Source organism: Helianthus annuus, chromosome 12 (genome assembly GCF_002127325.2).
Source record: "Helianthus annuus cultivar XRQ/B chromosome 12, HanXRQr2.0-SUNRISE, whole genome shotgun sequence".
Classification (NCBI taxonomy): domain Eukaryota; kingdom Viridiplantae; phylum Streptophyta; class Magnoliopsida; order Asterales; family Asteraceae; genus Helianthus; species Helianthus annuus.
In genome coordinates, this window is record NC_035444.2 from 69,404,626 (window position 1) to 69,419,218 (window position 14,593).

At 33.8% G+C, this 14,593-nt stretch overlaps 2 protein-coding genes across 2 annotated transcripts; both read left to right on the plus strand.

Annotated features, from left to right (window-relative positions):
• The first annotated feature begins 2,231 nt into the window (after positions 1 to 2,231).
• On the plus strand, positions 2,232 to 6,610 carry LOC110895242 (fimbrin-5). Its single transcript, XM_022142520.2, has 15 exons — positions 2,232 to 2,387; positions 2,764 to 2,879; positions 2,973 to 3,143; positions 3,559 to 3,806; positions 3,884 to 4,055; positions 4,208 to 4,246; positions 4,330 to 4,398; positions 4,486 to 4,602; positions 4,690 to 4,901; positions 4,993 to 5,148; positions 5,415 to 5,614; positions 5,686 to 5,840; positions 5,945 to 6,041; positions 6,135 to 6,226; positions 6,296 to 6,610. The coding sequence occupies exons 2-15, from the start codon at positions 2,793 to 2,795 to the stop codon at positions 6,542 to 6,544; spliced, it is 2,064 nt and encodes a 687-aa protein (XP_021998212.1). The 5' UTR covers positions 2,232 to 2,387; positions 2,764 to 2,792; the 3' UTR covers positions 6,545 to 6,610.
• Positions 6,611 to 11,693: 5,083 nt separating this feature from the next.
• On the plus strand, positions 11,694 to 14,095 carry LOC110895241 (1-aminocyclopropane-1-carboxylate oxidase homolog 1). Its single transcript, XM_022142519.2, has 3 exons — positions 11,694 to 12,273; positions 12,709 to 13,030; positions 13,262 to 14,095. Exons 1-3 carry the CDS (start codon positions 11,771 to 11,773, stop codon positions 13,508 to 13,510), a joined length of 1,074 nt encoding a protein of 357 aa, XP_021998211.1. The 5' UTR covers positions 11,694 to 11,770; the 3' UTR covers positions 13,511 to 14,095.
• The last annotated feature ends 498 nt before the right edge of the window (positions 14,096 to 14,593 follow it).

The window sequence follows — 14,593 nt, forward strand, 5'->3', positions numbered from 1 at the left end:
ACAGGTGCGGAAAACAAGTACCTGACGAAGAAACAGCTAGAAATCTCTTTAATTCACTTTTCTGATTAATTTGACACCTTTTACATGCAATTCTCACACCGGCAGCACCTCGGTATGGAAATCTGGAAGTTACATTTGTGGACCTCTCCAAGGGTATTTATACAATTTCTGGTCCACTCCAACGGCATGTCCCTTAAAGAGGTCCAGGTCTGGTCCACTCCAACGGCATGTCCGTATAAGCGGACCAGAACATTAAAAAGCCTAAACTCTCTAATTTTCTCGTAAAACACGCCCTAATTTATACAATGCAATAAAAGACTCGATCTAAGACGAAATCAACAGATGTAGTGCACCAACACCAAGTTCATAACAAAACATGCTCAAAAATGAAATATGTCAGGTCGGTTCTTATATTTAGTACCCGACAAACCCGATTACATAAAAACCCGGAACCGACCCTATATTTAGGGTAGCGAATCGGTTATGTACTTTATGTTTGATCGGTTTTCGGGTTGGATCGGCTAATGGTCGGGTAGGATCGGGTTTTCCCTTTTGCTCACCCCTAATCTCAAACACCTCTTGAAAAGACCTTTTATGCCTTCAAAAAGGAGAAACTGAGATTAAAGAATTTCTTACTTATTCCTTTTGAGAAGGACTTTTAAGAAGGCAAAAGGAATCCCAAACACCCCCTAAAATGAATGAACCGAAGTGGTTTACATTCTAGAAAATCAGGGATGGAACGGTGGCAGAAAGTACAAAATAGAAAGAAACATTAATTAAGCAAAAGGTACAACTTACATAGCCTAAAAATGTTAAAAATTATAGTATATATAAATATAAATGTTACATGGTAACATCTATTCCCTTTAAAAGTTTGGTTTTGTTTTTCTAAAAAAAAATAAATTATCAATTTCTATGTATTTAAATTTTAAATCATTGTTATTTTAAAGTTAATGTTAAAATTAGTTTTAGCATTAATGACTTTTTTTACACATAAAAGTTTTCTAGTTTTCAACTAATCAAACCTCTAATGACTTTTTTAAATATAAAAGTTTTCTGGTTTTTCAACTAACCAAACCCCTAAATTAGATCTTAATTAAAAAAAAAATCAAACTACATAGATAAGTTGATATACATATTGGTAAATTTGAATCCTGTGGTTGTAATAAAAATAATTCACTTATATAAATTTGGCAAATTGAAAATAAATAATCCCACCTAACTCCATTTGGCCGATAATAATCCCAAGTCAGTTATTGGCCAATAATAATCTGAACTGGTCAATTTTTTTGTAAAATAGTGCGCCGTTAAAATAGCTTAACGGAGTTAAGTTTTTTCCGAATTACAAACTGATGTTTTAGGGCTTTTGATCAGAACGAGGAGACGAGTCGATTGATATAAAACTTATCTCGAACTACTGCCCCAACCCACGAAAACGGTGCTTCAATTCGGGTGTTCAAACTTCCAATTAACAAAAATCAAGCCATTTCGAGCACAATTTCGAGGTAAGTTTTACATCAATCGACTCATATCCTCGTTCTGATCAAAAGTCCTAAAACATCGGGTTGTAATTCGAAAAAAAACTTAACTCCGTTAGGCTATTTTAACGGCGAACTATTTTACAAAAAAAAAAAAAAATTGATCAGTTCGGATTATTATCGGGCAATAACTGACTTGGAATTATTATCGGCCAAATTGAGTTATGTGGTATTATTTATTTCCAATTCGCCTATAAATTTTGTGTAGACGTTATAAAATTACATTACTTGTATTACTTGTATCATCAAGTTCGTGTATAATTTCCTTAATGTAAGTAAGTTTGAATTTGAATTATGAAATTAAATTAACTAACATATAATTTCCTTAATTTAAGTAGGTTTGAATTTTGAAATCAAATTAATTTATGTTAAATCTTATTTTCTATACGATCATTATTATTTTTACACATTATTATACTTTATTAGGATTTATTATACAATTCCGTGTAATACACGAATCTATATCTATAATCGATAATAATAATAATATAGAATTTAAATCTTATTTTCTATACTATCATTATTATTTTTACACATTATTACATTTTATTAGGATTTATTATACAATTCCGTGTAATAAATGAATCTATATCTATAATCGATAATAATAATATAGAATTTACAAAAGTCCCATAACTCACAATCATATTCTACACCATCACCTTCTCTTTGATTTTCATTCGATAGGCAATGCGAGTTTATCTCCACTCTCTATGCTCCCCCCTTTCGTCCTCTTCCATTCACAAAACCAAATCCAAAATTAACAAAATGTGTCTCTATCAGCAACCCCACGTCAATTCTTCGGCTTCTTCTGGCATGTATTCTTGATCCAAAATCATTTTTTTTAAGGTTTTCTTATCTTTCTTCTTAATCCCATATGTATTTTTCTATTATCTATGATTCTTGATGATAAAGATCCAATGTTGCAATCAGTGGCGGATCTAGGATTCCGACCAAGGGGGAACGTTTTATAAATAAGCCGTAACGAAATCGAAAAAACGTCAAATTTTTCCAAAATTTACACTAATTTTTTCAAATTTTTTCCAACCAAGGGGTAGCGGACGCCACCCCTTAATAAGCTATAGGTCCGCCCCTGGTTGCAATGTTTTTTTTTTCTTTTTCTTGAATATGTTAATTATATATGAACACCATTATTATGTGCATGGATCTTTTTAGACATTAATATATTCTTATTTGTTTGATTGTGATTGATATATATTTCAAGATTTTCTGAATTGGGGATTCAAGTTAAAGATGTCTACCTTTGAGGGTGTGTTTGTTAATGATCAATGGCTCCAAAGCCAATTTACTCAAGTGGAGCTTCGTAAACTTAGAACCAAAGTATGTCATTTCATTTTCTATATCTTTTCTCATTCATTTGGTATAAATATTGACATTATTTGATTTGTATGGTCGTGGATGCTGTTTATATAGTTTGTTTCAGCTAGAAATCAATCTGGCACAGTCACAATACAGGACTTGCCGCCGGTTTTGGCGACATTAAAGCCCTTTAACGAGGTATCAAGCGAGGAGGATGTTAAAAATACGTTAAATGATTCGTATTCTAACTTGGCCAAAGAGTTGGATTTTGAGGGCTTCCTTCGGGTGAGTGGATGATCAATTATCGCCTCGTGGATCTTGATGGTCTAGTTTGTTTAAGGGGTGTTGGCATTGTGTTTTGAGACTAATTAAATGATTATCATGCTTTCAAGTTGATAATAAATATAGGGTGGGATAAAAGGCAAACCTTTCCTTTATCCCAATAGATAGAAAGGCTGCTCCCACTGAGCCTCACCCGATTCCAAAAACCTTTTTTTACGTGTACAAAGGGTACTAATAATGAAAATATAGTAGTAACAGATAAAAGAGCAAAAAGACTAGTAAACGTAGCGCTAACTCCCTTGGAGGTACCTTGTGTTGGTTACAAAACGCAATGCCAAACCGCCCCTTATTTTATTAGAGTAATCAAAACTCAAAAGGCGAAGTGGGATTTTTTTTAAATGTTTATGAGACATTACAGGTATATCTGAATTTACAATCTCGAGCAAGTGCGAAAATGGGAACTTCAAAAACCTTCAGAACGACTTCATCGTTTGTGAAATCGGGGACAACTCTTCTTCGCCACAGCATTAGCGAAACAGAAAAAGCTTCATATGTTTCTCATATTAACAACTATCTTGGAGAAGATAAATTTTTGAAGCAATTTCTTCCTATAGACCCTGCTACCAATGCTTTATTTGATCTTGCTAAAGATGGAGTTCTTTTATGGTATTAATAACTTGATGTACTTTTCGTTTATTTAAAGATATTTATGTTAACTAATTTTTGTATGTACTGTTTTGTAGTAAGTTGATTAACGTGGCTGTCCCTGGTACGATAGATGAACGTGCTATTAACACTAAAAAGGTTCTTAATCCATGGGAAAGAAACGAGAATCACACTCTTTGCCTCAATTCTGCAAAAGCTATAGGCTGCACCGTAGTTAACATTGGCACACAGGATTTGGTTGAAGGAAGAGTAAGTTGAGGACATGTCATCGCAAATTACAACTTCAAATGAGTCTGACGGGTTGGGTAACGGGCCAAGTTGGGTTGACCCAAAACGTTGTGACCAATTATCTAAACTTGAGTCTGTACTAATTTTTTGTTACTTATGGTTCCTGTTTACAGCCCCACCTATTACTCGGGTTGATCTCTCAGATTGTTAAGGTAATTTATGTTATTTTTTTTTGTAAATTGTTTAAAGATATGTATTTATATTTATTGTTAACTAACTGTTTAGCTTTTGTCAGATACAACTTCTAGCAACTGTTGATATAAAGAAAACTCCTGAGTTGGCAGCAATGGTTGAAGATAGCAAGGTTCAAAGGCTTGTTTGGTTTCTTACATATTTATATACATATATATATATAATTTTATTTACATGCCGATACAATGTTAAATTACAGGAAGCGGAAGAGCTCATGGGTTTGGCTCCGGAAAAGGTTCTTCTAAAATGGATGAACTTCCAGTTGAAGAAAGCAGGCTACAAAAAAGAAGTTACAAACTTTTCATCGGATCTAAAGGTACGTTTAATTTTTTTTTTGAGTTAAATATTAAAAATGTTATATTACATTGTTATGCACTTGTATCTAATTTATAAATAATTGTAGGACGGAGAGGCGTATGCACATTTACTCAATGTTCTTGCCCCTGAACACGGTACTACTAAAACTTTGGAGACGAAAGATCCCACAGAAAGAGCAAAGTTGATCATTGAACAAGCAGAGAAATTGGACTGCAAAAGATATGTTACATCGAAGGACATTGTTGAGGGGTCCACAAATTTAAATCTTGCATTTGTTGCACAGATATTTCAGCATAGGTGAGTCTTGTCGCCTACTTTTACGTGTTTAAAGGTTATAAAATGTTAAAGTATGAATTATATGACATGATATGTGTGATTTGAATAACAGGAATGGGCTTACTATAGATAAAGCAAAGGCTTCGCTTACTGAGATGATGACCGATGATGAAAGTACATCAAGGGAAGAAAGATGTTTTAGAATGTGGATCAACAGTCTTGGAGTTGAAACACATGTTAACAATGTGTGGGAGGATGTCAGAAATGGGTGAGTTGAGTTGGAAAAACATGCTAAAAAAAACCTTCAAGGGGGTGGTGCAGTGGTAAGCTTCCACTGGTTTTTCTACCTTTAAACCCTCTTGAAGGCCACATGCCTAATGCAAGCTATGTTTTACTCGATCTCAATGGTCATCAGGGTATTGGTGTGGTCCCTTGAGGTTTCGGAAAACGGGTTCTCATGCTTACCAAATGAAAAAAGGGTAATAGTTAAATGATTCAAACACTTATTGTGTTTTTTTATTCGTTTGCATTTAGATGGGTTCTTCTTGAAGTGCTTGACAAACTTGCCCCTGGGTCGGTTATTTGGAAGCAAGCATCGAAACCTCCGATTAAAATGCCTTTTAGAAAAGTTGAGAATTGTAACCAAGTTGTAAGGATTGGGAAGGAATTAAACTTCTCACTTGTAAATGTTGCTGGAGATGATATTGTTTCAGGAAACAAGAAACTCATAATAGGTTTGTTATTAAACATGATTATATGTTCTAAATAATGAACAAAGTTATTAATAAATCGCATTTGCTCCCAGCTTTTTTATGGCAATTGATGAGATTTAGCATGCTTCAACTTCTCAAAAACTTAAGAACTCATGGTCAAGGCAAAGAGATAACTGATGCTGATATCCTACAATGGGCCAACATGAAAGTCAAACAGTCAGGGAAAAGACAAATGGATAGCTTCAAGGTAATAGTTAAAGGTTGACCTTTTCTGATTACCTCAAATCGTGTCTTCCGAAGTTATTACCTTAAATCTTGTATCTGCTTTATAATTTTTTGTTAATTATTTAGGATAAACGCCTATCGGATGGTGTTTTCTTCCTTGAGCTTCTTAGCGCGGTGAAAAAGAGGGTTGTAAACTGGGGTCTTGTTACCAAAGGCGAGAGTGGTAATATTCAAACTTGTATCGTTTTAAGTTGTTAAGCATTCGAGTTTAAGAAAGTAACGTTTTTTTTTTTTTTCTTTTTTGTCGAAATTGTAGAGGAGGATAAGAAGTTAAATGCAACATATATAATTAGTGTTGCAAGAAAGCTTGGATGCTCCATCTTTTTATTGCCTGAGGACATTCTTGAGGTACTGTTATTGAAAAAATGAACTAACCTTTTGAAAACGGTTATAAAATGAATTTTAATTTGCTGACAGGTTAACCCGAAGATGATTCTGATCCTAACAGCAAGCATCATGTACTGGAGCTTGTTACAGAAGTCTAAAGGTGATGAAGAAGATGGGAACGCGCCTGAACAAGAGGGCAACGCGCCAGAACAAGATGGGAACACGCCTGAACAAGAAGGCAGTGCACCTGAAGAAGAAGGCAACGCAGCCATCGATGAAGGAGACGGTCTTAGCGAGATGCAAGAAAAGACCACTGAAAGTGAAAACAATAATGAATAATTACAAAAACATATGTGTAACATTAATCAACCATAATAATAAGTAAATTTTGTCCATTTTCTGTTACTTAGAGAGCACATTTTTTGGTATCAGAACTTTTGAATCTCCTCATTTGTGCAAGTAAACTTCAGTCGTTTGTTTTCACATTAAACAATTTTACACTAATATTTCTTGAAACAAGACCAATGAACATGTTTCTACCATTTTAAAGAACAATAATGCTCATAGATTGTACCCGTGAACATATATAGTTAAATACAGATTGAAACCTAGCATGCTAAACATTGTGTTCTTTAGCATTTGTACAGCATTTCATGTGTATTATGGTTTATTTTCTAGCTTTAATCACAGATGTCAGCTATAGTTATAGAATATAGGCGTCTCAACGTCTGATAAAGTTCCGCCATTACTGCTGGTTCATGTTTTTTCTCCTTTGATATAATTGTGCTCATAAACGGAGCTTATCAAAGACAAACTGCATTCATGATGTTGAAACTTTATTAAGATGGAGTTGAGCAGATATAGCATAGTTATGTAGTGAATTAATTAATAGGAAAAAAAGCTATGTTAAATGTTACAAGTGTGGTGAGTTTGGTCATTACAATAATGAGTGTCCTAAATGGGAGAAGCAAGAGGCGGACTTGATTGAAGGGGGACCGGCGATGTTGTGAACGAGAGAATAAACGATTAAGAGGGTGATTGTTGCGTAATCGTTTTATTTCAAGGGTCATGGGTCGAACAGGGTTAGGTTTTGATTTTTAATAATTAAGAGTTTGGTAGAGTTGACTAGTTCTTGTGGAAGTGTACGTTTGGTGGAGATACACGTTGGGTAGAAGAGTGGGTGATTCTTGTACCGGTTCTTTGAAACACGTCAGGTAGAAGAGTGGGTGATTCTTGTACCGGATTTTTAAAGAAACAAGTATATAATTTATTGAGAAAATTACAAAAATAGTCATTGACTATCATGATTTTCAAAAATGACCACTTCATGCGTCTTTAGACAGACCCCTCAAGCACTTGATGCGTTCTTATTGAAGGACCCAATAAAAAATAAAAAATGAACATGTTGCATTTTCAAATGTGGCAAGTAGGCCAGATGCATTGCAAGTAGGTCAATCACTTCGTAATTTTCCCTATTTTTTTTGTTTTCCATGTTGCTACACTCTCTTCATCTATTCTCCTATAACTAATCCAAGTGTGTGAGTTTTATTTGTCTGCACATTATCTATAATTATCTATAACTACAAAAAACAATAAGAGGGAATAGTGTCAGCATGTCAGGCCACCTTTCTCATTGGTCGTTTCTTTTTATATTTAACTTTTAAATATTTAGCTTCGCTCATATACGTGTTTAGCCCCTCTGATTTTTTTTAAAAAAGTTTTCTTTCTATTAGTTAACTTTGTTTATATGCGTGTTTAATCTATCTGCTTTGACAAGTCAGGTTAGTACGGGTCCCCATGTTCAGTGACGGATCCAAAATTTAGAAATTGCCAAAACAAGTCAGGTTAGTACGGGTCACTTAATTTTTCTTTTTTTTTTTTTTGAAATGGGATCAAAATGAGTTATCACCTGAGAATAAATTGTCATCATCGTGTACACTATTTGTAATTTGTTATAATTTGTTATAATTTGTTATTTCTACTTTCTGATAGCTAATTTCAGGTCATATAAACCCATGATGCCAAACTTTTTTCTTAGAAAATTAAAACTATGAACATGATGCCAAATACCATTATCTAATTGATGCCATGTGACAACTTGCATCCACACATCATCTTAAGCCGGATTTCTTGTTTTTTAATTGTACATGTTTCGGCGTTTAGCATATAAATGGAAACGAGTTGGTCAAATCCACACATTGGTATGATCTGCAAAGATTGTGTAAACCTATTTTAATACTGTGCTAATATTTTAAAATTTGTGTACGTAAAGACAAACCTAAATGTATAATTGAACAATAAAGGTCAAACATGACTTTGCAAGACAAGCATAATTTCCTATACTTAATATATACTAAGTCACATGAAATCATACTATATATGATATGTGATATCACACGACTCTAAAGTAACTAAATCAACTTCGCAACACATTATTTGATGCTGTGATGATGAAAAGCGGATTTTAATTTGAATGGTTATTTGTGAATTTTTAGTAAAACGTCTTATATATTACTTCCGATTTTGTTTCATTTAGGTGGTTTAGAGAAAAATGAACGTGGTTTCTAGTGGGTTTTTGAGACTTGTTTTGCTTTTAGGTGATCTGCTAGAACTATGGATAAAAAAAGGAGGCATCCGCTTGTGGAGGGAACAAATGTTTCAATTTCTTTTTCTAGTTTTTTCTGATAATTAATTTAAGATATAAATATGTTTTCCTCTAATAACCGATAATATATAACTTTTAGAAAAAAATCTGAAAAAACAGTTTTGTTTTGTTTTTTTAGGTTTTTTTATATATTCCAACTAGGTTATAACCCGGTGTATTACACGGGTTGAATAAATGATTTTTATGTACTAAATAATAAAACAATATATCTTTAAAAACCTCTTTTATTGCACGGGTTGAATAAATATAATTTTATGTATTAAATAATAAAAAATTATATCTATAAGAACCATATTGTACGGGTTGAATAAATATAATTTTATAGGGTTATTAGATTTTATCACCCTCAACTATTGTCTATTGGCCGCTGCCACCCCCAACTATCACTTTGATGCCCGTCACCCCCAACTTAACACTTAGTGTGTTTTGTCACCACGTCGTTAACCGATCCCTAACTTTTGAACCTGTTACTACACTTTTTGGGGTGCCATAGGGATCTTGAGAAGGTTTTAGGGATCTTAGAACAACCCCAAAAGTATAATAACAGGATCAAAAGTTAGTGATCTGGTGACAGAACACACTAAGTGTTAAGTTGGGGGTGACGGGAGTCAAAGTGATAGTTGGGGGTGGCAGCGGCCAATGGCCAATAGTTAAGGATGATAAAATCCAATAACCCAATTTTATATACCAAATAAAAAAGTTATAACTTTAAAACCGTTTGTTTTACACAAGTTGAATAAATGTAATATTCTTTACCAAATAATAAAATAATACATCTTTAAGAAACCTCATTTGTTACACGGGTTGAATAAATGTAATTTTATATGCCAAATAATAAAAAAGTTACATCTTTAAAAATATGTGTATTACACGGGTTTAATAAATGTAATTTCCTTTACTAAATAATAAAAAAATATGCATCCTTCAAAAAACCCCGTGTATTGTACGAATTGAATAAATCTAATTTTATATATCAAATAATAAAAAGTTATATCTTAAAAAACCTCATCTATTACACGGGTCGAATAAATGTAATTTTGTATAGTAGATAATAAAAAAGGTATATCTATAAAAAACCACGTGTATTACACGGGTTTAATAAATCTAATTTTATATACCAATAATAAAAAGTCATATATTTCAATATACTAAAAGGGTAAAAGTGATATAACCACAGGGTTAGAAAAAAAGACGTTGAGGGCTCTGATGTTAAAAAAATCGTTTTTGGGCTAAAAGGGTAAAAGGGATATAACCACAGAGGCCAAAATGGGTTAGAAAAAAAGACGTTGAGAGCTCAGATGTTAAAAAATTCATTTTTCAGCTAAAAGGGTAAAATTGATATAACCACAGGGGCCAAAATCATAATTTACTTTAATATCAAATTAGATAACTAAGTTTGAATTTGAAGTAAATAGATAAATATAAAATTAATAATTAACCTAAATAATATTTAGTAGTAGGATTATTTATAATTAATTAGAAAAGATTAAACTAAAATTATAATTATCTATAAAACATGGCCTAATATGATGACAAGTGTCTTCAAAGTGGTTTCTTTTATTATATGTATAGATATAGACTTTGTTAAAAACCGAGATCTTTGGACAACATCACCTAAAACCTACGCCATTAGAATGCGGGGAGTGTAGGGGTTTGGGTTAGGGTTATTGCTTGACACGTGGTGAGAGTAGCTAGGATCCACAAGCTTATGCTAAAAAATGAGGGGTGTGGCGTGGCTTAGCTTGGCGTGACCAGTCATGTGAATTTCTTTTTTAATTAAAGTAGCCAACCAACCAAACATCTATTTTTTAGTTTTCTCATCTTTATCTCTTACTTAATTATAAATAATTAATATTAATTAAAAGATAATTATAAAATTAAATTTAAACAATTCGTATAGGAGATAATATAATCTTTTGAAATATTTATTAGATTTCAAAATTATTTATCTTGACATTAACAAAAAAACCTACACTAAATATAAATTAATATAATGTAAAGAGTTAAACGTCATTTTAGTACCTGTGGTTTGGGTCATTTTGTCAGTTTAGTCCAAAAGTTTTATAATACACAAGGTTTATAAAGATATAATAAGATATAACTTTTTATTGAATGATATATAAAATTACATGTGCTCAACCCATACAATACATGAGGTTCTTAAAAATGTAACGTTTTTCATTATTAATAGATAAAATAAAATTTACTCAACCCGTACAATACACAGAGTTATTAAAGATATAACTTTTTATTATTTAATATATAAAAATACATTTATTCAACCATTGTAATAAATGAGATTTTTAAAGATATAATTTTTTTATTACTTGCAGGGCCGGCTCTGAGCCCGGCAAACCCGTGCCGACGCCCGAGACCCAAAATTTCAAAGGGTCCGAAAAGTCTTTATAAGCTTGTATATATTTATTAAATTATATATTTAGTACATTTATCTATTCATTATGCAGTGTAGCAGCAAAAATAATCTCAAAATATTATAAAGGTCTCAAGTTCGAGTCTTTGCTCCATCACTAACTTTTTATTTTTGTAATTCATTTACCCTTAACCATAATTTTGAGCCCAATTCTTTTCGTCGCCTGAGGCCTAAATTTTTTCAAGAGTTTTCGGGGACGGCTCTGATTATTTGGTATGTAGAATTACATTTATTCAACCCGTGTAATAAACGAGATTTAATTTTTTTATTATTTAATATATAAATTACATTTATTAAACCCGTATATTACACGGGGTTCTAATCTAGTTATTATATATTCACCACTCAACACCATGAAACTTAGCAAATAAAAGAATTTTAATCTCGAAACTTGTTATATAATTTTAACACTTTGTACAACCCACAGCCCATCATTAAGTTATTCTCGAAACAAGATCTCCAACCCTCAATGGCCTTCACCGGCGATGATTTTGACCGTGAAAGTGAGCTAAAAGCATTCGACCAAACCAAACAAGGAGTCAAAGGCCTTGTAGACTCCGGAATCACCAAAGTACCTCGAATATTCATTCAACCACCTGATGTTTTCTCACAATGTATCACTCCTTTACATTTACCGGTCATAAACCTCGGTGGGTTCTGGTCGGACCGCGTTAGGCGAACCGAGATTGTGAAGGAGGTTAGAGAAGCAGCCCGGATCTGGGGCTTCTTTCAAGTGATCAACCATGGGATTCCGGAGAGTGTTATGAAAGAGATGAGAGATGGTGCACTTAGATTCTTTGATCAAGATCATAAGGTTAAGAAAGAGTGGTATGTTACAGATAGTAGTAAGAAGATGTTTTATAATAGTAATGTTGATCTTTCGAGCTCGTTACCGGTTAGATGGAGAGACTCGTTTCATTGTAGGATGGCTCCTGGTCCTCCACATCCAGAAGAACTACCTCCACCTTGCAGGTACTTTAACGCGCTACTGTAATAAAGGAGTATCGCTGACGGATGCATCTGTCGGCAAGCCGTTGGTAAATGATGGTTGGAAAGATGGATGTGGCTAATATCATTTATTGATGGATATTACCAGCGGCTTAGTTTACCGACGGATCACCAACGACTTTTGAAAGAAAGAAGCCTTTTAGTCGGTAATCCGTCGGTGAACATGCCGTGGGTCATATCATTTGTTACAGATTACCGATGGATATTGCCGACAATTTACTTTATAAGTAAGATCGTCCAAAGATAGAATTCTTTTACTTAGCGAAAGACAGTCAGTGGCGGACCTACATACAAGCGATAGATAGTTTCTGTCAGTGATACTCATTTATTTAACAGTGATATAATTATCGAGAAACATAATTTGGTTTTTGTTCTAATGACTATAAGGTTTTATTGTAGAGATATACTCATCGAGTACTCGAAACAAGTGACCAAATTAGGGTGTTCTTTATTTGAGTTGCTTTCGGAGGCTCTCGGGCTTGGTTCGAGTCACCTGAAAGACATTGGATGCGCCGATGGACTCGCCACCATCTGCCATTACTATCCTGCATCTCCACAGTCGGAACTAACCATTGGGGCTCGAAAGCATGCCGACAATGACTTCATAACCGTACTCCTACAAGACCATATCGGTGGCCTACAATTCCTTCACAAGAATCAATGGGTTGATGTTCCATTTGTTCCCGGTGCTCTTGTGGTTAATATCGGTGATCTTCTACAGGTAAGAAACTGAACATATTATTATACTGTTATTAGTCCCGAGATCCTTCCTACCAATAGCTTATGCTATAGTGATACTGGCATGCTTGTTTGTAACTATACTGTTATAATTGATTTTACTTGTATGTTCGTTTGTTTGTTACTATACAATTATATATATGTTTTATAAACTTCTTTAAAGGTCTAAATGACTAATGAATGATGATTGTTGAATTAAATGGATGAATTGCAGCTGATATCGAATGATGAGTTCATGAGTGCCGAACATAGGGTGATGTCAAGCAGTTTCGGGCCACGAGTATCAGTGGCGTGTTTCTTTACGACAGGAACGGTTGACACCGGGAAGGTTTTCGAGCCCATTAAAGAGCTGCTATCGGAACAAAATCCAGCCAAGTATCGGGCGACCACGATGAAGGAATTTGTTCAACACTCGCATTCAAAGGTTTTTGATAAATCTTCTATGCTGCATTTCAGGATCTAATTATGTTGACATTTTTGTCTTTTTTACTTTGGGAAATTTACGAAAATTTCATTTTACCAACGTTCTTTACGAAAATATCACGTTCATGCGGCCGTGGACGGACTCCTCTACATGGGAGGAGTTTGTGCGTCACCTTGAAGAGTCCATGAACGAGCAGCTGACACGTGTCCTTTCAAATGTTAAAGAGTCCATCCCCGACGCATCCCATGCCTCCCCCGACGCATCTCATGCCCTCCCCGACGCATCCCATGCCTCCCCGACGCATCCCTTGCATCCGGACGCATCCCATGTGGAGGAGTCCGTCCACAGACGCATGAACATGACATTTTTGTAAAGAACGTTAGTCAAATGACATTTTCATAAATTTCCCTTTTATTTTTTTATTTTTATGATGTAAGGGAGTGTTGAGGTTCACAAGGTGTTTTGTCTTTTTAATGATGTAAGAGAGTGTTGACTTTCACAGAGTGTTTTGTCTTTTTTATGATCCAAGGGAGTGTTGAGTGTTGACTTTCACAAAGTGTGTATTTGCATGCTTGCCTTAAATTTGCATTTCATGATTTAATTAAAGATCTAATGGTTTGACTATTTATTATATGTTTAATTATGGAGTTCATTTTACCTCTAAAGAAACCAGTAGTAAAACCCGTATGCAAATATGGGTAGTTTTTAGAAAACCATGCATACCACATTTTATTAGTTAAAGAATGATTATACAGTTTTTAAGGTTGAACATATGTACTGACAGTAGACACAAAATGAGATGGTACCAAAATTTGTTATCTATAATAGACAACTATATACTTAGATTGAAATCAATTTTAAAACATATCGGTTGAAACCATTTAAAACCGAAATCAACCCGATTATAAAACGGTTTTAAACTGAACCGAAATATTTTTTTTAAACCGGTTTGGGCCGATCCGGTTTTGACTTTCTTTGAGTCAATCAAAATCAAGTTTAAGCTCATCCCGTAGCCCATTTTATAAAATGTAACATAGTTTTTAACGTTAGTTGGTATAAAGAAAACCAAAAGTATTTTCCAAAAACTTAGGATGGAAACCACAATTATTAGAAAAGAACCCA